This window comes from Panthera uncia (assembly GCF_023721935.1).
Source record: "Panthera uncia isolate 11264 chromosome C1 unlocalized genomic scaffold, Puncia_PCG_1.0 HiC_scaffold_3, whole genome shotgun sequence".
Classification (NCBI taxonomy): Eukaryota; Metazoa; Chordata; class Mammalia; order Carnivora; family Felidae; genus Panthera; species Panthera uncia.
In genome coordinates this window covers 66,711,787-66,736,743 of record NW_026057584.1, presented here as the reverse complement: position 1 = coordinate 66,736,743, position 24,957 = coordinate 66,711,787, and the positions used below count along the sequence as shown (strand labels likewise).

General features: G+C 36.5%; 1 protein-coding gene and 1 pseudogene across 1 annotated transcript in view; both read right to left on the bottom strand.

Moving 5' to 3' along the window:
* SLC38A11 (solute carrier family 38 member 11) overlaps positions 1–17,977 on the bottom strand; it is a 56,390-nt gene extending 38,413 nt beyond the window's left edge. The window contains exons 1-5 of the mRNA XM_049615580.1: positions 17,861–17,977; positions 16,038–16,112; positions 8,270–8,404; positions 6,779–6,844; positions 1,750–1,856 (exon numbers count right to left, since the gene is read on the bottom strand). Coding sequence (XP_049471537.1) covers positions 1,750–1,856; positions 6,779–6,844; positions 8,270–8,404; positions 16,038–16,098 — 369 coding nt within the window. The 5' untranslated portion in view covers positions 16,099–16,112; positions 17,861–17,977. The remainder of the gene's footprint in view (positions 1–1,749; positions 1,857–6,778; positions 6,845–8,269; positions 8,405–16,037; positions 16,113–17,860) is intronic.
* Positions 9,747–10,350, bottom strand: LOC125911576 (40S ribosomal protein S8-like; annotated as a pseudogene).
* Positions 17,978–24,957: the final 6,980 nt, after the last annotated feature.

Sequence of the window (24,957 nt, the reverse complement as noted above, 5' to 3'; positions counted from 1 at the left end):
TCTAATAAGAGAAACATAATATGAAACTGCTTTTATTTCATTTGATTGTCATTAACCTTGTTTCCTGGGTTGCTAGTTTTTAACTAGAAAGAAGGTTGTATTATGAGTCCTCTGATCTACTGAGGAACAGAGATTTTATTTTATTTTATTTTTTTTTTTTTTAAATTTTTTTTTTCAACGTTTTTTATTTATTTTTGGGACAGAGAGAGACAGAGCATGAACGGGGGAGGGGCAGAGAGAGGGAGACACAGAATCGGAAACAGGCTCCAGGCTCCGAGCCATCAGCCCAGAGCCTGACGCGGGGCTCGAACTCACAGACCGCGAGATCGTGACCTGGCTGAAGTCGGACGCTTAACCGGCTGCGCCACCCAGGCGCCCCGGAACAGAGATTTTAAATGACATTCCCCAGGTCACACAGCTAGAAGATGGCAGAGGGAGAATTCAAATGCAAGCATCCTGACTCCAGATCAGGACTCCTAACTACTGTGCTTTGCTCACTGGGAGGTTTATTTAGATATTTCAATATGAATCTTTTAAAGGGAATTTAGGGAAAATGTCCAGGTATTAATAATATGATAGAATATTAGCTTTCTTTTTATGAATGCCCAGCCTTCTGCTCTCAGAAAATAACATTTACGTCTATAACATGTGAAATGGAAAATTGTTCAGCCATTTAAAATTTTTCACAAAAAAGCTCTTGTTTATTTCTGGAAGTCTGTTAGGGAATGAAGGTAGAGTGGTCAGGATACTTTGGAATATCATCTCCACTCTCAGCTCCATCTGGAAGGACTGTGGGTAACAGGACCCATAACATGATCCTTATGGAAGGGTCCATAACTACAGATACACATGAAACATCACAGTAAAAAGTAAAATTCACTCAAGTGTTGAACTCTTCAAATTAGAACATAAAAAATATATAAATAACTCTCTTTAAAAATGATTCATCAGAATGCTTGGCAAAATATAGCTATAACACCAATAATATTTTGCATAAAATACAAACACTCCTTGAGAGTAATGAAATAAAAATATAAGTAGATAAAGGCTAACCCATGCAGATGAGCGTATATGGTGAGATGAATAATTACTTGTTTGGTTTCACTAAAAATAAATCATAATTTCTCTTTAGCAATAAGAATCATACACAATGGCCAAATTCTCATGAATCAATCAACATACTGACATTTAAATTCACTGGATGAAACACATTGTAGTTTACTAAAAAATTTTTAGCCAATGAAGTGAGTTATCCTTACTTCTTAAACTTAGTCTAACTTTAAATTGTTTGAACTACTATCTGTAAAAATGATAGAACATTTTTTCAGTAAATTAGACTTGTGCAAGTATAATTCTTTTTATTTTCTAAATTGAAAGTATGCTGTCTGCTTTCAGAGTATCTACCTTAAAAAAAGGAAAGTAAAGGACATATTTATTTCATAATCATTAACTATTTAACCATCAATTCCCACAAATAAGATTAATATTCAAGCACAGTTTACTCTAGTATAATTATAAGTAAACTAAAAGAAATTAAGATAAATATTATAATTAAGAACTTGGCCATAGAGAAGATAGTTTCACAAAATTAGTACAGGTAACAAAGTACACTTCAGTACCTTTTTATTTTTTATTTTTAAAATATAATTTATTGTCAAATTGGCTAACATACAGTGAGTAAAGTGTGCTCTTGGTTTCTCATTTCTGCTCTTGGCTTCAGTCTGCACCTTTTTAAAATGTAAAAGTTACCTTTCCAAGCTTGGCTATATCACGATACAAGGACAAAGGCAGAGTAAAGGCAGCCGTGGAAAGCACAATAATGAAGTGGCGACCAATAAACAAGTTTGCAGGGTCAACTAAAACACAACAAATATTATAAAGTCTTTATGGATATGAGTAACACACCAGGGATACAAGTAATTAGCCAAATACTTAATTGCAAAAATAACTCAACATTAAATGTTACCTAAATGACAAAGATTTTGAGTAAATCCCATAAAATCGTGTAAAAATAGAAATTATTCACAAAAATATAAATACAAAATAACTTAAGGATGAACCTATAGTTCAAATAATCTTTAAAAAAATTTTTTTAATGTTTATTTATTTATTTTTTAAAGTTTTCATTTATTTTTGAGACAGAGAGAGAGACAGAGCATGAGCAGGGGAGGGGCAGAGAGAGAGAGGGAGACACAGAATCTGAAGCAAGCTCCAGTCTCTAGCTGTCAGCACAGAGCCTGACGCGGGGCTTGAACTCACAGACTGTGAGGTCATGACTTGAGCTGAAGTCGGATGCTTAAGCGACTGAGCCACCCAGGCACCCCTTAATGTTTATTTTTGAGAGAGAGAGAGAGAAAGAGAGAGAGTGAGTGAGTAGGGGAGGGGCAGAGAGAGAGAAAGACACAGAATCTGAAGCAGGCTCCAGGCTCTGAGCTGTCAGCACAGAGCCTGACATGGGGCTCAAACTCATGAACTATGAGATCATGACCTGAGTTGAAGTGGGACACTCAACCAACTGAGCCACCCAGACACCCCTAGTTCAAATAATCTTATATGTTTCATTCAAATCATTTTAATAGCCTTCTAGTCAGTTTTCCTGCTTTACCTTTCCTTTGTCCCCCTAGAGTATACTTATAACCCAGAAAGTACAAAGATCCTTCCCAAAGGTTAAACACATGATGTCACTGTTGGTTCAAAACTCTCTAATGACAAATCCCTTCAATAGGAAGTAAGCTACATGAGGACAGGGCATGTTCTGAGGATTTTTCTTTTTTTTTTTTTTTTAATTTCAGTATTAAAAAGAGACATGAGCAGTAAAACTTAACATTTCAAAAATCAAGCTTTAGGTAAAGATATTCTATTTCTACACTTTTGTTGAGAAGCAGTGGTCTCCCTGAAGAAAAGTAGACAGAAACAACTTGTGTAGGGAAGTCTTTGGGAAGCTCTGCAGAAACCAGTATACACTGCAGACTCTTGGCTATCATAATGAATAAATAATTGTGTGTGTGTGTGTGTGGGGGGGGTGTATGTGCACACGTGTGCCTGTCATCAAATACAAGCAAAAGTTGTAAACATAAAATAAAACATACTTGCAAGGGTTTATATCATTTTAAAGCTGTGCTAATCATAGTGTTAACTTCAGGAGCTATATATCCATTCCAAGGAAGACACCACTGCTTAAACATTTGAGCTCATATTGAATTCTTTCAGAGATCCTACCACTAGGTTTTTGAAAGGTCCCCAGTGATACCAAGTCTTTGTTCATTAATTTGTGCAAAGTCTAAGGTCTATAGAATAAGTGAGTGAGTGTGGTTAAAAAAAAAAAAAAAAGCTATTACTGGGAAAAGTGAGACTCATTTTCTAATTTTCTCATATGGCTAATTAACTTACAGGGAAGTTCTCAGATGCAATTTCAAAGTGGTATAAATATACACCCAAACACACACACGTACATACTGTAATAAAAAATAATCATGAATATTTGTTTAACTCAGACATAATTAAACAATTATCATAAAGTTGTGAAATCAAAATACTAAAACAGGAAGTTCAAGTTCCTGAACCCTGAGCTCAACTACTTACATATTTCTGGTGAACATAATTTGAATTAAATTATTTGCATATCTGTTTCTGTTTACCCTTTCGAATAATTTGCTCTACTAATATGTTTGGTAGAAAGTATAGGTTCTCTTCACTAGGAAATTTTAAGTCCTTAAAAAACACTGAAATAGAATCCTATGAATAGCAGAGACGAACCTAGTAACAAAGGCTCTCTATTACCATAAAGGACATTTTTTAATAAGGATCTAATGATGAGATCTATTATTTATACTGATCTTCTAACAGAAATACACCTGAATAAGTATTTTAAGTGTTTAAACTATAGTAAGATTTTTTTAAGTCTATTTATTTTGAGAGAGAGAGAGCACAAGCAAGGGAGCAGCAGACAGAGAGGGAGAGAGAATCCCAAGCAGGCTCAGCACTGTCAGCATAGGGACTAACGTGGGGCTTGATCCCAGGAACCATGAGATCATGAGATGAGCTGAAATCAAGAGTCAGATATTAACCGACTGAGCCACTCAGGCACCTCTAAACTATAGTAAGATTTTTGAGAAATTTCAAAATCATCTAAACATACACATTCTTATACCAACATTTCTTACTACTTAGACTTGTACCAAAGCTTTGGTTATCTGAGAGAAATATAAGCAATTCCCACTTGCCAGTCTAAGACATTGGTGATATATTTCAGGGGAAAAAATACAGCTAAGGATTTTATCTACTTCTAAAAGTATTTTGGCATCATCTTATACTTTATAAAATATACAAACAAGGCACACATTATAAAATATTCCATTCAACAATGATAAATAAACTGTGATAAGGGGCACCTGAGTGGCTCAGTCAGTTGAGCATCCGACTTCAGCTCAGGTCATGATCTCATGGTTTGTGAGTTCAAGCTCCGCGTCGGGCTCTGTGCTGACAACTCAGAGCCTGGAGCGTGTTTTGAATTCTGTGTCTCCCTCTCTCACGGCCCCTCCCCAGAGTTCATGCTCTGTCTCTGTCTCTCTCTCTCTCAAAAATAAACAAAAAAATTAAAAAAACTGTGATTAGAATAAAGTGTGTTCTTTGCTATGTGGCCTATTTTTTTAAATTCATTTTTGATTATTAAAAATTTAATAACCAGGGAGGGAGGTTTAAAGGGAACTTTAGCTTTGTAGAAGGTGTTTTATTTATGTGAAGAGTATATATCCATATATTATTTATAACTAAAAAACAACAAAAATGTGATCGAAATGTTTCTCTTTTGGGGAAATTTAAATTAATTTTGGTCTATTTTGTTGTACAGCCGATATTATACAGGAGAATACTGAACTGCCATCAAAGCAAATAGGATAGGTATCTATAATTTGATATAAAAGTGTGTCCCTACTATACTACTAAGAGAAAAAGCACATTATAGAATGAGTTGTATAGTATTATCTTAGTCATGTGAATATCTGAAGTCATACATATTCTTAAGACTCTGGAGGTATATGTTAAAAAGGAAGGGAGGAAGGAAAGTAGGGAGAAAGTTGTTGGAAGAATTGTCCCTACCTGGTTTTCCCCAAACAAAGAAATTATGAGTATGCTCTATCTCCTCTATTTTGTCTGTGTTTTCTATTATTTCCTAGTAAATATATATATTTTTCAAATAAGAAAATGAAGTGATAAAAAGATTTTTCTAAATTAATATATGCTCCTTTGAAGACATAAAACGTAACAAAGGAAACGAAAAAATCTTCATGAATCCAATTAAAAGATAATCACAGCTGACATGTGAATGTATTTTTTCTTGTTTTTTTCCTTAGTTGTTGATGAAAATAGAAAGTTTACATAATTAGGTCATATTTTATACACGGCATTCTTCCACTCACATGATCTCAGTTTATGAAAACATGATTTGTAGGCTGGGGGCTAGAACAGAAGCTGCTGATAAGAGCTAACAGTGTTGGGTAATCCTGCTATCTGCCAAGGACCATCGGTATTACCTCTGTTGTTTCACACAATTCTATGAAGCAGGTGGTACTCTACTTCGTAATTGAGAGATGAAGAGACTAGAACTCAGAGAGGGCATTAACCTTCTCAAGGCCACACAGCCAGCAAACAGTGTGTCTGTGATTTGATGGCCAAGTCTCCCTGATCTCCGTTTCCACTAAACCCTGTGAAAGGAGTAGGTGTGATTTCTAGTTTTAGGTTTTGTTTTCTTTCGGTTTGTATGTGTGTAGGATGAGTGATTCAGCACTGAGAGGAAAGGTGTATCTGCATCGCTGTCAACGATGATAACAACTGTAGAGTTAGGTCACCATGAACTGAGGATTATGTGGCTTGGACGGGAAGCTCTTCAAGACAAAAAGACTTGTGACCTCTAAGTTATTTAACGTGCCATGATATAGTGCAAAGTCAAACAGGGAGTGGGGTTGTGGCACATGTTGAAAAGGTCTGCTTGAAATGTTCATAGTGGTTTTTCAATATCAGGCCAAACGAAACAACCCAAATGTCCCTCAACTAGGTGACAGATAAACTGCTGTACATCCATATGACGAAACACTCCTCAGCAATAAAAAAAGAGCAAACAACTGATACATCCCCAAACTTGGATGAATCTCAAATGCATTATATTCAGTAAAGGATGCCAGACTTGAAAGTCTACCTATATACGATGCCATTTATCTGGCATTCTGGGAAAAGCAAAACTAGGGAGAGAAATCGTATAGTGGTTACCAGGAGCTGTACATGAAGGAGGGTTTGACTACATAGGGAAATAAGGAAAAATTTTTTGAGGGGATGGAATTGTTCTGTATTTGGACTGTGATTGTGGATATATGGCTATGCATTTGTCAAAACTCACAGACCTATACATTAGAAAGGGCTAATTTTACTGTATTAAATTATATCTTAATACAAATAATGGGGGAAAGTCAGCTTGCTTATTTAAGAAACAGCATAGTAAAAACAGTACATGAAAAATGTTACTACAGAGAATTGGTGATATGTAGCACAAGATTTTTAAAATACAAAGTATTCTAAGTATATGAATAGCAATGATATCCTTTAAACAGCTAAATAAGAACTAAACTGTCTATAAAGGTAGATTAATACTTTAGGATCAGAATGGATCATGGATATTGCTAGATATCTGAAGTCATCCAATTCTTCCACTTGCAAATATTTTGCTTGTAAGTTATTATGAACAACATTAACTATGAATAATACATAAATAAATATATTGACTCACCTCCTGGGATTCTTTGGAAAACTTTACTCAAAGTATCTCCAGTTATTATGTTGTAACTTATCATAGCTAAAAACATAATTAAAATAATACAGTTACTGATAAGCCATCGCATATCTCATCTTGAATATTTAAAATTTTGTTTTGCATTTAGCAGTGTTTTCTCCAATTTTTTATTTAAATTCCAGTTGGTTGACGTACAGTGTAATATTAGTTTCAGGTATAGAATTTAGTGATTCATCACTTATATACAACACTTGGTGCTCATCACAACAAGTGCCTTCCTTAATACCCATCACTGATTTTCAAAGTAATGTTATTCCCAAATATTGGCATACTCCTACATCTTTCAAATATGTATTGTGATTATGAATATGTACAACTTCAAAAATAACTAGATAACAGATTTATGGGAGAATATAAATTTATATTACAAAAACATTTTCACCTTACAAATCGATTCTTTTCCAGACAGAACACCTTTAAATAATAGTGAGTTTTGGTAGTCGTTTAAAATGTGATTTGTTGGACACCTGGGTGGCTCAGTCGGTTAAACATCCGACTTCAGCTCAGGTCATGATCTCACTGTTTCCAAGTTCGAGCCCCGCATCAGGCTCTGTGCTGACAGCTCAGAGCCCGGAGCCTGCTTAGGATTCTGTGTCTCCCTCTCTCTCTGCCCCTCCCCCGCTCACACCTCTGTCTCTGTCTCTCTCTCTCTCTCAAAAATAAACATTAAAAAATTTTTTTTAATTAAAATTAAAATGTGATTTGTTTTGTTACTAAAGTTCAGTTTCCAAACATGTTTTCTGTAACACATGCATTGCTCAAAACAAGGAACAATAATAGAAACTTGTGAAGGCTCCCAAATACCCCCTCATTTAAAAAAATAAGATTTGGGGGAAATAATAGTCTTAGCCTTCCATGAAGACATAAGGAGCTACTGGTTTGAACGATAGCTTCTATATTACTGATTTTAAAAATCAAGTCAATTCGACCACTGGCAAACGTTAACAACGCACCTAAGAAGACATGCTCACCAGTATGGCACAAATTTTAAATTGCAATTTGGCCTTGTTTGTACATGGCTTCCACAGACCCTTAGGTTTTCAAAAAATGTATTTCAGCTTTAGAAGAAATCTATTATTTCACCTATTCACTTTTGTTTTTTTATTATTTTGTTAAATGTTTACTTTTGAGAGAGTGTGCGAGGGGGGAGGGGCAGAGAGAGGAGCAGGCTCTGTGCTGACAGCAGAGAACCTGATGCGGGGTTCAAATTCATGAACCATGGGGCTCAAACTCACGAACTGTGAGATCATGACCTGAGTTGAAGTAGGATGCTTAACCGATTGAGCCACCCAGGTTTCCCTTACCTATTCACTTTTAATCTACTATTAAAGCTACTTTCTTCAAAAATAGTTGTATGCTTATGAAATAATTCCAATATTCATTGTCACCTTACCTATGAGGATATACCTGTAAAAGGAATCAACTTACCTATAAAAGGATACAAAAACTGAAGAACAGAGAGGAGGAGATATCCCGGAAAGCCAAAGGTTTTATTGACCAAAGACTGGTAAGTGTCTGTTCCAGAGAGGGCCCCTCCTTTTATCAATAAAACAAGGGAAAAGTCTGCAGCAAAATAGCAATTAAACAATGTCAGATTGCATTTAATACACAAGTTTTAAAAAATATTTTGACTTAAAGACTTCAAAGAAACTTTTTGAAGAGTTTAATTTAATGCCACAGTAGATTGGCATGACAAGGCTCACTTTCTTCTCATAAAACATTACCTTTCATGAAACAGTACTATTTCCAGTCATATATTTTTCAATTGAGATGCAAATACACTTAACATATCTGTGCAATGATCTGGACAGAAGGAAGTATGCAGACTAGAAACAAAGCATCAGTTTTCCATTTTACTTTCCTAACCTAACCAATGTAATGACTTTTACAAGGATGTGGCTCAACTGTCCAAGGAACAGAATGTAGGTAATCAAATATTTCATAGACATTCAATGTGTGAAAACCAAGAATGAAAAATGATTCAAGCATTCAGGAAAAAAATAGATTGAGGAGAATCAGATCATTTGTTTTATAACAAAGTACAAGTAGGAACTTTATTTTACAGTTATTGTGGTTAAGAGAGAACCCCAAGAATTTTTTTTGTAATTTATATTTTAAAGATTTAAGCTCTCATTTTAGAGTTGGATTTGAAGACACAAATATATAGAAATTATATAATTAAAAGTTGATCTCTCTTTCCTTCCCCCCCACTTAAATCAATGTTTTTTGAATACTAAATGAATGACATTGAAGGTGCATTGAGTACACAGCTATGTACAGGGTATGATTCTTGTTCTTTCTCTTCTGTTGCTCATGCTTCCAGCACAGGTGATTTTTTTTTATCCCTTAAGTAATTTGGAAATGCATTAACATACAAAGGAAAAAACAGAAATCATTGCAATATGCTTTCTACATTGATTCCCTCCAACATTCTTGAATCTTCTTTCAACAAATTCACCAATAAGCTTCAAGTTGATAAATCCAACTGACACGTCCTAAATCTTAATCTAACTTGCTATTTCAAGTTTTTTCTTTTATTAAAACTTTTTAATGTTTATTTACTTTTGAGAGAGAGAGACAGAGACAGAGACAGAGCACAGGTCGGGAGGGGCAGAGAGAAAGGGAGACACAGAATCCTAAGCAGGCACCAGGCTCTGCGTTGTCAGCATAGAGTGGGATACGGGGCTTGAACTCATGAACCGTGAGATACTGAGCTGAGCCAAAGTGGGACACTTAACCAACTGAGCCACCCAGGCGCCCTAGCAATTTTTTTGTTTACCATTCCCCTCTTCCTCAACCACCTTCCCTTGGCCTTTGTGACTTCACTTTCTTTTGGATTTCCTCCTACCATTTTTTTTTTTTTGACAGAACAATAAACACGACCAAAGATAGGAAGCAGGAAGATTTATTTGCCTTTCTGAGCTTTGATTTTCCTCAGATACAACGTTAGCTTCTTGTCCCCTAGCACATAGCCACCTACTCCGCCACACTGTCTGGTCTTGAAGCGACGTATACAAGAAGTTTGCCCTGCTGGAACCGCTCCTTCAGAAGACCATTGATTTGGGCATTCTTTCTCCTTTCATCATATTTCTTCTGAATTTTCTTTGATTGTTTTTTGTTTAAAGCTTCTCAGGAGTCAGGTTGGTCCCCTTCTTGCAGCACAGGGACAGTGCACAGTAGGACTCCTACCACTGTCATAGGGTGTGCTGTCAATGAGCACGATACAGTTATTCACCAGGGTTTTGGTGCTGACCAGTTCATTGTTAGATGCATCACAGACAACATCAATAATTCTTGTTTTGAGTGTACAACACTGGGAGCCTCAGAAGAAGTTCCCCACGGCCAGTCTCAAGGCACGGTCCTGCCTTCCCCAACATGGACTGTGTGTATGCGGCAGGGCCAATCAGGGTTTGCAGCGGGCATCCCAGCTCATACTTGTGCTTCTTGTAGGGCTTTCTCTTGCCCCCTGTCTTGTGGTGCTTGTGCCACTTGTCCCCAGAGATGCACATTGCTCTGAGCGCTGACTGCAAAAGAACGGATTTCCTCCTACCTTTTGACCAATCATACAGTTTTTTGTTTTCTGTTTTTTTGTTTGTTTGTTTTTACCAGTTTCTTTCATTCTGTTTAAAACCTGGATTCTTGGGACTTTTTTCTCACTCCTCAAAATGAACTACTGTGATCTTACTCATGCCTGTGGCTGTAATTTTCATACAGCTATTATTAACCACCATCATTGTATCTCTAAACCAGTCTCCTCCAAACTCCAATTTCTATATCTAGCTGGCTAATAAGCATTTTACCTTGGGCATCTCATAGACATCTTTATTTTTTGTAATGCCCAAATGTTAATTTATAGATTTGTTCTGGAACCTGCTTCTCCATCTATATTTCTCCAAATTATTAACAATATCAGTAGAAATTTGAGAATCACCATAGACTTCTCATTACCCATCACCTGCTATATTCTTTTGGTCACCAAGTCCATTAACTACCGCACCATAAATTATTCAACAGTATCCCCTCATTTCTAATCTCTAATATGTTTTATTTGAGGGCTTAGGCTTTTACCATTTCTTTCCTTGATTACTGCAAAAACTCCTAATAGTTCTCCCATCCACCCATCTGGCCCCTCTTCAAGATACTTTTGACATGCCTTCCCTACCAAGATTTTCTTGACGTCTCCCCTCTACCAGATGGAACTGACCACAGCATACACCTGATCATGTCTTCTGCTTAAAATCCTCCCGGGGAATCCTCTAACGCTTTTGGATTAAAAAATCCTTTTCATGAGGCAGAAAAAATTACTTATTAGCTGTGTGATCTTGGGTGAAAGACTTGATTTTCTCGAATCTCAGCTGTAAAGTAAGACAATACACCAAATCTTGAGGAGTCTGTGAGGATTATGATATTTAAATGTCTATGGGGCGCCTGGGTGGCGCAGTCGGTTGGGCGTCCGACTTCAGCCAGGTCACGATCTCGCACTCCGTGAGTTCGAGCCCCGCGTCAGGCTCTGGGCTGATGGCTCAGAGCCTGGAGCCTGTTTCCGATTCTGTGTCTCCCTCTCTCTCTGCCCCTCCCCCGTTCATGCTCTGTCTCTCTCTGTCCCAAAAATAAATAAATGTTGAAAAAAAAAAAATTAAAAAAAAAATAAATAAATGTCTACCACCATGCCTAGCATGCTATACAGGCTAAATGAACGGGAATTTGTGCTACTTTTGGTTCTATAGGCTGCATGTGGTGGTGGAGAAAGCTCTGTATTTGGAGTCTGATAACAATAATGATAACAGCCAGAAAAATACTAGCAAATACTTTCACAGCACTTTTTTCTGTGCCAGGCTTTTTCCTAAATGCTTTATGCATATTAACTTGCTTAATTCTCACAGCAACTCTAAGCAGGTGCAATTATTACCCACCGCCTTTAAAAAATGAGAAAAGTGAGCCACAGAAGGGTAAGCAAATTGCTGAACTTCACAGGGTTAGAAAGGAAGAGTCAGGACTCAGATCCTGGTTGTCTGGCTCCAGAATCCATGCACTTAGTCAAAGTTACAATTTTCTTGTCAATAACTGCTAACCTGGGGCAAGTCTTTTAACCTATCAAAGGCTCAATTTCCTTCTCTGAAAGAGTAGAACATACTCCATGAAGTAGAATATCTACTTATGAAGGATTAAGAACAGTGGCTGCATTACGCTTAGGATCCAGCCAGTCCGCAGGAAGCAGTAATGATGATCATTACATGGGAGCCTTCATAAATGCCTTTGCAAAACCTCTAACTTCATCTCTCTCCCCTTCGAACATCAACCCTATGCTTTAGCCAGATGGAATCACTTACACAGCTTCCTTTTGCACTTCCACATTTCCCTCTGCTTAGAGTACCCTTCCATTTTCTTTGCTCACTCATCAACAGTCAGTGGAGGTGTCTCTTCATTCCCAAAATATGACTGCTCCTTTGAGACTGGGTTAAGTGCCAGTATCCATATCATAATGCACATATTTATGTATTTTTATTATGGCATTTTCATAAAGTATTATAATTCTATGTCTTTGTCTGCCTGACACAACATCGTGAGCTTCATACAGGCAGGAATGTTCTTCATTGGTATAATGACAGCAGTTGTCACTAAATATTTGTTGAATGAATTAATATAGCAGGATTGCTAGATGTCTACATAACTGATCAAAATTCAATGTAATAAATGGCCTAATGAGTATATTTAAAAAAATTCTAAAATCACAAAAGACATAGAAATTAATTATATTGCCTTTGTTTAAAACCAGGAAAAGCTTCACAGAGGCGCTGAGTAAGCCTTGGAGGATATACAGGATTTCACCAGGTAGAGAAGAAAAAGAATGTCAAGCAGGGAGACTATCCATGGGAAGGCAGCATGACAGCACAATCTGCAGAGAATGGAATATTCCAGAATAGCTAAAACATAACTTCGACACATGGTAATGTTCGTGACAATGTGAAAGAGATACTAGATTAGTTGGAGATGAAACGAAAAATTCAGATTGTGGCTGATCTATGAAGGAATTTGAATGCAATATTTTTTTTTTTCTGTTGTCATTATGCAGTCTTGGAATGTCTTGACTGGGGAAGTGAGAGACCAGGCTGAGGTTTTATAAAGGTAATTCTGCAGCAATATGGACGACTGATCAGAAAGTGGACAGATGCTATATGTGGGAAAACTCAATAGCAACTTATTGATCAAGAAAGAGAATGAATGAGGACCTCAGTAACAGAGAGGGGGTAATGTTTCATAGATATTGTCAACTTTTGGTGAACAACTATATGCTTGGGATGAGAATGCTGAGTTTTATAAAAGTTCAAAATATACTGCTTAAAGTTAACAATTTGCTAAGAATCTAATCAATAAAAAATGTGTTTATCTGCCTGTAAAACAAGCTATATATATATCTTAAAAGCTTTAGGAATCTTAAGTATCAATCACCATAACAGTGCGACCTTACTTTAAATATACTGCATACAAATTTTAGATAAATCCATGAATGAGTCTACGTTATCCAACATAAAAATTTTCTTTTAAATCAGTATATATGTTTGAAAAATAAAAATTATTACACTCTAATCAACAAATATAAAAATCTTAAACAAATTAAACTAAAGCATTTGTTGTAAATATTTACAATTTGTTTTTATTTCCCAACATTTCAAAAATATGAAAACAGAAAAACCACCTCCTAGCTGGACATATCTCATTAGAGGCCTTAAAAAGAAAAAAAAAAGAATAATTATAAAGAAAAACAATTGTGTAATTACAGTGTCAATTTATTTTTTTAAGTTTATTTTAAATTTATTTATTTTTGAGAGACAGCGCGAGAGCATGTGTGCAAGTGGGGGAGGGGCAGAGAGAGAGGGAGACACAGAATCTGAAGCAGACTGTGCTGACAGCTCAGAGCCTGACATGGTGCTCGAACCCACAAACTGTGAGATCATGATCTGAGCTGAAGTCAGAGGCTTAACCAACTGAGCCACGCAGGCACCCCTTATCTATTTTGAAAGAGAGAGAGAGAGAGAGAGAGAAAGGGAAAGAGAATCCCAAGCAGGCTCTGCACTGTCAACAGAGAACCCATCGGATTGGGGGGATGTGGGGGGTGGGGTGGGGCTTCAAATGACAAACCGAGAGATGAGAAATTGTAACCTGAGCCAAAATCAAGAGTCAGAAGCTTAACTGACTGAGCCACCTAGGGGCCCCTACAGCGTCAATTGAAAGAAAAATTCAGTATTATATCCTACTTGTAGATTTTCCTCTTTAAGGCCTAATTAAAAAATACAAGGAATCACAGTCTGTAATTTTTTTTTTTTTTTTTTTGCTTCTGTGTGGTCATCCTTTATTCATCAAAGTTACTTAAATATTTTGATCATGCAACTGAATAAGAGTAACTAATTTCTACTGATTAGTAACTTTGCAATATATGGCTTTGCAAAAAGGCTGTTCACAGTCACTGCTACAAGTTTATGCATGGCATTAGTTGGGACAGTTATTCACATTATGATTTATTTATGTATAATGTGATTTGGCTTGGGTAAATTGTCAATTCTCAAGTATTTAATTCTTAGGTGATATATATTTTTTAATTTTTTTCTATCTACTGGCTTACAGTGTGTGTAAATGTTTACAGCGCGCTTAAATAATCCACGGTTATTATGCCTGGGTGGAAATTATTTGTCAGTGATGACTGACTGGGAAACAGGAAATTAAAAACAACAAGAGTAATCCTTGAATGGGATTTTTTAGTGTGATGAATGTTCTCATGAATAGAATGCAATTTTTAAACACCAGAAACTCTGAATAAGCACAACGTTATGGGTCCCATGGGTTACTCAGTTTTGGGTCTTAAGCTACAAAATAAGAGCTTAGAAGCTCAAAGCAGCTTAGGTTTGGGGAGAGCAGGTGGTGAGAAGAAAGCAGGGAGGAAAGCAGCCCAGTGCTCCTGCAGCTACTGTGGTAACTACTGTGTGCTTTACTCTCTCTTCCTCAGCCTGAGGGAAAAAACAGCAGAGTTAAAGGCTGGTCTTGGAAACCTGAGATTTTGTGAGGGGATGGCATCTTGGGCTCCAGAAGCAGAGCTGACCAGAGATTCCTGGGCATGGGATTTGAGGGAGTACCCTCGAGAGAAGGGGAAGAACAGGACAGGGGAAGGGAAACAGCTCAGCCAGCGCATGGTCTCAGGTGAAGACTATCCTCAGCCCAATCCCTGTGGTGGAGGCCCTCTGGAGCTACACCTGCAACACTCACTGGTGTCTCCCGGAGGCTGGGAGGTCAGCTTTTGTGTTCCTACCAGTCAGTCATTGGCCAGAGGCTGGGCATCATTACCTCACAGGAAGGTGGCACCATCGAGAGCCAGGTCAACTGAAGAAACAGACAGCTGAGGAGTTCTGCATTGCCTGGTAAAAGGCATCCAAGTGACCACACACAGCAGCCACCATACCAACAGCCACCGCAAGTGGGTATCTGGTTTTGATCACTGCCTCTTTCACAGTGACCCTAAGGTAGAGGAAGGACCCTGTGGTTGTCATGAGGTGAGTTGAGGGGGGTGGCGGGTAAAAGGGCAGGGATGAGAACAACAGGAAGAGGAGGTGAGTATGAGTTGTAAAGTAGCAAAACGTGAGTGTGAATGAACATGTCACATAAAAAGGGGGAAGCAGAAGAGAAGTGATAGAGAAGCACCTTATTGCTGCCCTCTAAGATAGTGGTAGGTAGGGAGCCTGGGCAGGCACCGTGGGGAGCGGGTGGTGGACACCCTGAAAGGTGCTGGTTGAGCACCAGGCCTTTCAGTCTTACCTGCACAAAAATAGCTAGAAAATATTGCTCATTCATGTGCATCTGCTTAAGGTATTTGTGGGAGAGGAAGGCCTGATGTCTACACTTTCAGAGCAGTCTCTCCCAGCCTTTAAAATGACTCCCCCATCTACCGCTCTCTGCACAAAGTGAAAAAAGGCACATGAAAAGGATTTAGGGTTGGTGATATATAATGCTTTTCTAATCTGTTCAGAGGATTAGTAGGCAAAGTAAATCTTCTCGGACATAAATGTCTAAATTCTTTAGGATTATTTGATGCACTTCTTAATTAGGAAATTCAATTATTTGTGTGTGTGTGTGTGTGTGTGTGTGTGTGTGTAATCATCATTGCACAATTTAAGTTGCAGGAAAAAGCAATTACATAGTATTTTACCTGTAACATATGAAACCCAGAATAAAAGCAATATTCCCAGAGGAAAGCCAGCTTGCTTCATTGAATAAGGTAATCCTGGAAAAAACATAAAATGCCCCACCCATCACATTAATAAAACATACAGAAATTTAGAAGTTTCCCCCCAATTCCTATATATAACAAGCTCATAAAGTGACATATTTACAGGACATGGTTGTAAACAGTGCACAAGGCTACTCAAATGTTAGTATGTTAATACTATTTCAGAATAAAATGCAAGCTAAGGACATGTCAAGAAAGCAAATTTATGAGGTGACAGAATAAGAATAAGAAAGCAGCAAGATGCCAGTTCACACAAATAATGTTCACTTCAGGGTGAGGGGAACGTGACCTTGAATATGTGGAAAGTAATGACCTAAAGCTTTCCTTTCGTGCTAGCTGGGAAAGCAGAGAAGGTAATAAGGCTACAGAAAGGGGATATGAGGAAAGACTAATGCCAGAATCAAAATGGTAACCATGTAGGAAAAGGAGAAAAAAATGAGAAGGCAAAAGTATTTTCTATAAAGCTGAAGGGTTATATAAAAGTATTTCCTATGAATTTTTTGGGAAATGGTCAATTTTAGATTATGGACAATACATATTTAAGATAAAATGTATTTAAAATATTTCCATCAAGAATTTATTCCATGAAAAATTTTTCCTTAAAAAATCTGCTGTACATAATTAAGAGGCACTTTTCAATGCTGCTGACACGAATCAGCTTAAAAGTGTTCACATTAGGAATTAACTCTGGAATTCTGCCTGGCAGAGTTGCCCACACCTCTCTGGTTCATGGGGGCAGAATTTCAAACAAATCGTTGCCCCTACTTGATTACTTTGCCTCACCTACCTCTATTCTGTGTACCACCAAAAAGAATTGTCTATATATGGAATCAAGTAAAATCAAGAGACACATCAGCTTGCAACAGATGAAAAAAGTAACTCAATCCAGATGAACATTCAATGATGACTATAACTAAAAGGTCAAAACTTTACAGGAAAAAGTAGTATTCTCAATGAATTTTGCAGGATTTTGTTTTGTCTTGCTGTTTCTTAAATTGGATGTTTTCCAAGAACAAATAGAATGATAAGCACTGAAAAAATAATTGCCTTAATTACTCTAATGCAACGCACCTAATGTTGTCAGAATTTTCCCCTTGCTTCAAACTGGGAAAATATGAGCTGCTCATTTCTTTCAATTCTGATTATTTGGCTCCTTCATTAAAAAAAATCTATGTATTTTCATTTAACCAATATCTACTTATTAATTAAATGATACTTAAAATTAATATATCATAAGTTTGTACTTTAACTCTAGATAGATAGGCAAGGAAATACTGTATGATTTAATTATTCACAAGATTATTATGTTTTCACATTAAACTTATGTACCTTCAATATTTCCAAATATCTGGAGATTTACACTATAGGTCATAGAAAGGTGGTTCAAGTAATGGTGGACACTTCAGGAAGATGGAAAAAGTATAGTATTATTTATTTATTATCAATTGACCATAGAGCCCATAAAAATAAATTCAGCAGATCCCATATGCAGCTCCAACTTTATCTGCCACTTATGGAAGATGCTCTCAAATGAGGAAAGAGTATGAACAGAACCTCATCTTCAGCATAAAAGTGCACATGGTTACACTGGAAAAAAAGGAGGTGATTTTATGGGAAAAAATTACCAATTTTAATACTTAATATTTTTCCTCAAAAATAATCAGTGAATACTAGCAACAGAGTAAGAGCCTTAAATTTTGTCTTTTCATTTAAAACTTAAAACAAAATAAAACAACACTTACCTATTATACCAGATCCTATAATCGAGTTGACAACATTAAAAACAGCTGTGGACTGACGACAAGTTTTCCCTTTGTGCTTATGTTCAGAAACGAGCGTTTCTCTGTCATCCAGATTGCTCTATTTTGATATATAAAATGGCAATTAAATATTTACTAGGTCAAATATTAGAAAAGTGTCAGATAAATATGCAATGTAGGATAACGGTAAGAAAATAATGAGAGTAGGATAATAATAATATAACGTATAATAATAATAATAATAATAAAGAGCAACAATAACAGCTAGGAACAGAGCATTGTAAACAAATTCCATCCTAAAATGTCCCAATTATAGCTGCACCAAGTTCACGGACTGCTGAATGGAATCCCAGAATACAGGCTCAGTTAGGGAGCCAATGATGCGATTTTGTAAGATTTAAGGGGTATATTGAAAAGTGCCTGCCAAGAAAAAAACAAAACAAAACAAAAGTCAGAGGAAGGTAAAACTTTTTCTCCTGGAGGACTTTCTGCAGTGCTAAAACCCAAGGCAGCAGACCTCTGTTGCAGGGTGAATGAAACTGGAAGGGACCTGGCTTCAGAAGCTGCCCCAGTCCCCAGCTTTACCTGAGGCAGGATGACGGGCCCCTGCGCCTGGTAGCCCATGGCTGCAACAGAGTCCTCGGCAAGCGGAAAGCTTGCGGGCCTGGGAAGCCCACTCTTGCTCTCCCAGCCTCCCCTGCGACCTCGCACATCCGGGGGCCCGCGCGGCGGGAGAGGGGAGCGAGCTGTCCCGCGGCCGCCCCTGGCCCCACCTCCGCAGTTCAGCGGGGGCGCGGGCTGCAGCCCAGAGCTTTCTGGGCTGCAGCAGCCCCGGATGGTTTCTTCTGGGAGCTCGTCCAGCCAATGCACCCTCCTTCTCAGGCAGGATGCTACACGGGATGCTTCTGATCTGGGCAGCCCTCTCTCCCCTCACCAGTCTTTCCCCACCCGCGCCCCACCTCCAGTTGGAAAGTACAGTTTGTTCTGTGCTGCCCTACCCAGACTGTGCTAAGAGATACGATGGCTTCATTTTAGTCCACTCCAAAGTTAGCTGCTGCTCTTTGGATGGAGTCTTACGTCCAGGTAAGAACGCAGTAGCACCCCTGCTCCCATGGAGCATCTTTTCTATTCCCACCACCTCCTCCTCCCTACACATCTTCTGTGTTAGAGAGGACAGACGAAAATGTAGGACTTTTATTTTAAATGGGAAACAACCAACCCAACAAAAAACTTTTCTAGAGTTTCAGCAAACTTGATTACTGAGCATGCTTTGGTCAAATGTTTCCTGATGACTTTTCGGAAAAGGAGACTTAAGAGTGGAAAAGATGGATTCATGATGGATTCAGGTAGTGAATCTTAAAAACAGGGAAGTGGGAGGTGTAAGGAGGATGGGAAAGAGAAAGCACTTAGAATACATGAGATAGAATCTTCATGGTCACCTATTCACTCTTACATTACAGATGAGGAAACTGGCCCAGGGAATATTCAAATCACAAAAGGAATCCTATAGAGAAAGGTTTGAGGGACAGTAAGAGTGGTGGTAATATAATACAAGTACTTATCAAATGCTTATTAAAGAAGTCCTTTTACTTAAAATCAAGAAACATTTTCAAAACATGAAAAAACTGAAGAGGATTATAAAATAAGTTCTATATCAAACTGAATGTTAACATTTTGTCATATGTTCTACAAAAATAAACATTTAGTATTGCGATAGAAACCCCTTCGCCCATCCCCATTCCTTTCTCTTCATCCCTGATGTCATCTAATTAATGAAATTGGTGTGTATCTTCCTATCCATACTTATATTTTAATTCTTTCATTTGTAGTCATAAATAATAAATAACATTGATTTGTGTGTTTTCAAGATTTACAGAAGATGGTCCCATATTGTACATGTTATTTTCCCCCTAGCATTAGTGTTTGTTTACCCAATATACAGTTTTCAAGATGTATTATGTAGATGTGAGCAGGACAGTTTATTTATTTTATTTCTCACAGTTCGGTTAGCCATGCTCCTACTGAAAGACAGATGTTAAGGTTGTTATAATTAATTAAGATTGTTAAAGTTCTCATTTTACACCCTTCTGGTATATATTGAATGACAGATTTTCTAGCAGTAGAATTGTTAGGAACTAAGTCATGCATATTTCAACTTCACAAAATATTCCCAATTGCTCTACAAATTAGTTGTACCAATTACATTTCTACCAGCAGAGATGGGACTCCTATTTTTCTGCACTGTCTACCACACCAGGACTTTGTTGTTTCCTTGTTTTAAGTTTTGTTGTTCTGATGGGTTTTACAATGCTATATAATTATTGTATAAACTTGTCCCAATCTATAGTGCAGTTGAGAATCTTTTTATAATATTTGATGAATGTAATTAAATATTTAGGTTGTCCTCTTTGTGAATTTCATTTTATATCTTCTACCCTTTTGATTTTGGTTGTTAGTCTTTTTTTCCTTATTGATTTGTTTGAGTTATTTATATATTTGGCTTGCCAACTTATGTCAGTTACATATTTTGTACATATCTTCTCCCAGCCTTTTTTTTTTTAACTGTTTGTGGCAGTTTTTTGTTAAGCAAAATTAGTAATTGTGACATACTCAAAATTAGTAATCTCAATCCCAATACAATTCATTAAGAGGAAGAAAATTCCAGCATTATTTTACTAAAAAATATAGATTCAAAAATTCCAAGTAAAGTATTAGCAAATTGATGCTAACAGTGTATGAAAAATTAACAATATCATGACCAAGTTGGGTATACCCCAAGTATGAAAGGATGGCTTAACTAAAAAAAATCTATAAATGTAATTTTGCACATTAATAGATTATAAGAGAAAACCATGTAATTATTTTACATATCATTATGTGATTTTTTTTTCCTCTTTACCCTGTTGATGTGATGGATTACATTAATTGATTTCTGAATTTTGAATTAGCCTGGCATACCTGGGATAAATCCCACTTGGCCATGGTGTATAATTCTTTTTGTACACTGTTGGATTCAATTTAATTGAAATTGAATGATATTTAATTGAACAATATTGAAATGATTCATTATTTTGTTGAGAATTTTTGAATCTATGTTCCTGAGAGATATTGGTCTGTAGTTTTCTTTCCTTGTTATGTCTTTGGTTTGGTAGTAGGTCAGTGCTGGCTTTGAATGAGTTAGAAAGTAGTTCTTTTGATTCTATTTTTTGAAAGCAATTGTAGAGAGCAGGTATAATTTCCACCTTAAATCCTTTGTAGAATTCGCCAGTGAATCCATCTGGACCTGGTAGTTTCTGTTTGGGAAACTTGTTAATTATTGATTCAATTTATTTAATAGATACAGGCCTATGCACATTGTCTATTTCATCTGTAAGTTTTGGCAGATTGTATTTTTTAAGGAATTGGTCCATCTCATTTAGGTTATTAAATTTGTGGGCATTGAGTTGTTCATAGTGTTCCTTTATTATCATTTTAATGTCCATGGGATTTATAGTGATGTCTGAAATTGCTAATTTGATTTCTGAAATTACAAATTTGTGCCCTCTCTCTTTTCTTATTTAACCAACCTATAGGCTTATTTATTTTGTCAGTGTTTTTAAGAACCAGCTTTTGGTTTCATTGATTTTCTCTATTGATTTCCTATTTTCAATTTCATTCATTTCTTTTTTAATTTTTTAACTATTTTTTGCCAACTTTGGATTTAATTTGCACTTGGTTTTCTAGTTTTCTAAGGTAGAAACTTTGATTTTAGCTTTTTCTCTTTTCTAATACATGCATTGAGTGCTATAAATTTCCCTGTAATCACTGTTTTTACTACATCTCACAAATTTTCATAAATTATATTTTAATTTTTAATATAGTTTAAAACATTTTGAACTTTCTCTCGAAATTTTTTGTTTGACCCATGTGTTATTTAGAAGTGTGTTGTTTAATCTCCAAATATTCGGGATGTTCTGGCTGTTCGTCTGTCATTAATTTCTAGTTTAATTCTGTTTGGGTCTGTTAGCAGACCTTGTATGATTTCTATTCTTTTAAAGTTGTTAAGGTGTGTTTTATAGCCCAGAAGTTCATCTATCTTGATGAATGTTCCATGTGTGCTTGAGATAAATATGTATTCTGCTGTTGTTGGGTGTAGTTTATAGACATCAATGATATTCAGTTGATTGATTGTATTTTTTGAATACAACTATGTACTTACTGGTTTTTTGCCTGATGGATGTATCAATTTCTGATATAGCTAAAATCTTCAACTATAATAGTATATTTATCTGTCTTTTTTTGTAGTTCTATCTTGCCTCACATATTCTCATGCTCCATATTAGGCAAATACATGTTAAAGATTGTTATGAGTCTTGGAGAAGAGACCCCTTTATCATTATGCAATTCTCTTCTATCCCTGATAACTTTCCTTGTTCTGAAGTCTACCCTGTTGAAATTAGTATAGCTACTCCTGCTTTCTTTTGATTAATATTAGTATAGTATATTACCATTCATTTACTTTTTTTAATTTATTTTTCTAACATTTATTTTTATTTATTTATTTTTATTTTTGAGACAGAGGGAGACAGAGCATGAGGAGAGAGGGGCAGAGAGAAAAGGAGATACAGAACCCGAAGCAGGCTTCAGGCTCTGAGCTGTCAGCACAGAGTCCACCATGGGGATTGAACTTGTGAACCACGAGATCATGATCTGAGCCCAAGTTGGGCACTTAACTGACTGAGCCACCCAGGAGCCCAAGCCATTCATTTACTTTTGATCTATACATGTATTTATATATGAAATAGGTTTCTTGTATACAAAATATAAGTCTTTTTTTTTATTCACTCTGACAATCTCTGTCTTTTCACTGATTTTCAAAGTGTTAGTGATATCGTTGTTTTAATATCTACCACATTTATTTGCTTTTTTCTGTTTGTTGCTCCTGTTCTTTGTTCTTATTTTTGTCTTCCACACTTTTTCTGTCTTTTATGGTTTATTTGAGAATTTTGTATGATTCCCTTTTCTCTTCTTTCTTAGCATATGAGTTGTACTTAATTTTTTACTCTTTTAAGTGGTTGCCATAGAATTTACAAAATACACTTACACCCAATCCAAGTCCACTTTAAAAAACACTATATTGATTTATAGGTAGTGCAAGTACCTTGTAATAACTTAAAATCCTAATTTCTCTCTCCCATCCTTTGTATCATTTCTGTCATTCATTCACTTATACATTAGGATACATACATTTATTACACCTATAAGCATATATGATTGGATACATTGTTGCTCTTATTTGAACAAATTAGTATCTGTTAGATCAATTAACAATAAGAAAAATACTTTTTAAAGTTTATTTATTTTGAGAGAGAGAGAGTGGGAGGGGAAGAGAGAGAGAAGGAGAGCAGAGAGAGAGGGAGAGAGAGAGAGAATCCCAGCTCTGTGCTGTCAGTGTGGAGTCCGATGTAGGGCTCAAACCCATGAACCCATGAGATCATGACCTCAGCTGAAATCAAGAGTCAGATGCTTAACCAACTGAACCACCCAGGTGCCAGAAAAATAAGTTTTTATTTTACCTCCACTTACTTCTTTTCCAATGTTCTTCTCTTGTTTATGTAGATCCAAGTTTCTGACATATCATTTTCTTCTCTCTAAATAACCTATTTTAACATTTCTTGCAAGGCAGGTCTACTGGTAACAAATTCTCTGAATTTTGTATTTTTCTTTCACTTTTGAAGCATATTTTTTTCAGGGTACAGAATTCTAGGTTGGTGAGGGTTTTTTTTTTCTCTCAATACTTTAAAGATTTCACTCCACTCTCTTCTTGCTTGTATAGTTTCTAAGGAGAAGTTTTATATAGTTCTTATGTTTGTTGCTCTATAGGTCAGGTGTTCTGTCCCCCTGGCTTTTTTCAGAACTTTATCTTTGATTTTCTATAGTTTGAAAATGATATTCCTAGTTGCAGTTTTTGCATTCTATCCTCCTTGGTGTTCTCTGTGCTTGCTGGATCTGTGGTTTAATGTCTGATATTAATTTGGGGAAATTCTCAGTCATTCTTGTTTCAGTATTTCTTCTGTTCCTCTCTTTCTTTTCCTTCTGGTATTACTGTTATGTGTATGTTACACCTTTCATAGTTGTTCACAGTTCTTAGATATTCTGTTCTGGGTTCTTCTCGTCTTTTTTCTGTTGACTTTTCAGTTTTGGAAGTTTATATTTACATAGCCTCAAGGTCAGAGATTATTTCCTCAGTAACATCTGGTCTACTAATAAGCCCATTAAAGGTATTCATTTCTGTTACAGAGGGTTTTCTTTTTTATCACTAGCATTTCATTTTGGTTCCAATTCTCTGCTGATATTGCCCATTGATTCTTGCATGTTGTCTACTTTATCCACTAGAACTGTTAGCATTTTAATTATAGTTGTTTTAAATTCCTTATCTGAGAATCTTAACATTCTTTTTGTATCAGAGTCTGATCTCGATGCTTTCTCTGTCTCTTCAGACTGTGTTTTTTGCCTTTTGGTAGGTCTTATAATTTTTGGCTTGATAGCTGGACATGATTTCCTGGATAAAAGGAACTTCTATAAATAGGCCTTTAGTGATGTGATGGTGAAGAGGCGGGAGGGGAAGCATTCTATAATTCTATGAGTAGGTCTATGTCTTTAGTGAGCCTGTACCTCTGGATTGTGAACTCCACATGTGTTTCTCAGTACTCCCTCCCCCTTAGGTGGATAGGATGGTTAGAGGAGGTAGAGTTATTTATTTTCTTTCCCCCAGGTCAATTAGGCTCAGATAAAACAATAGCAGGCTAGGCTCTGGTTAAATAGCTTTTCCTGAGGGCAGACCTTGTTAAGAACAGAATGCTCTCAATATTTAAAAATGATTCCTTTCCCCTCCTCCTGCAATAAACAAGAAGGGATTTTTCTTCAGTATTTATTGTGAGAACCTGATTGAGCTCCTGGAGGTAAAATTCACAAAAGTATGGGGACCCCTGATGACTGGGTCTCCCTGGACTTTTTATCTCTCAGACATGTAATGCTAAGCCTCCAGCAATTCATCAATTATAGTTTAGGTTTCCCTACCTTGGCACTGGTTCCCATGG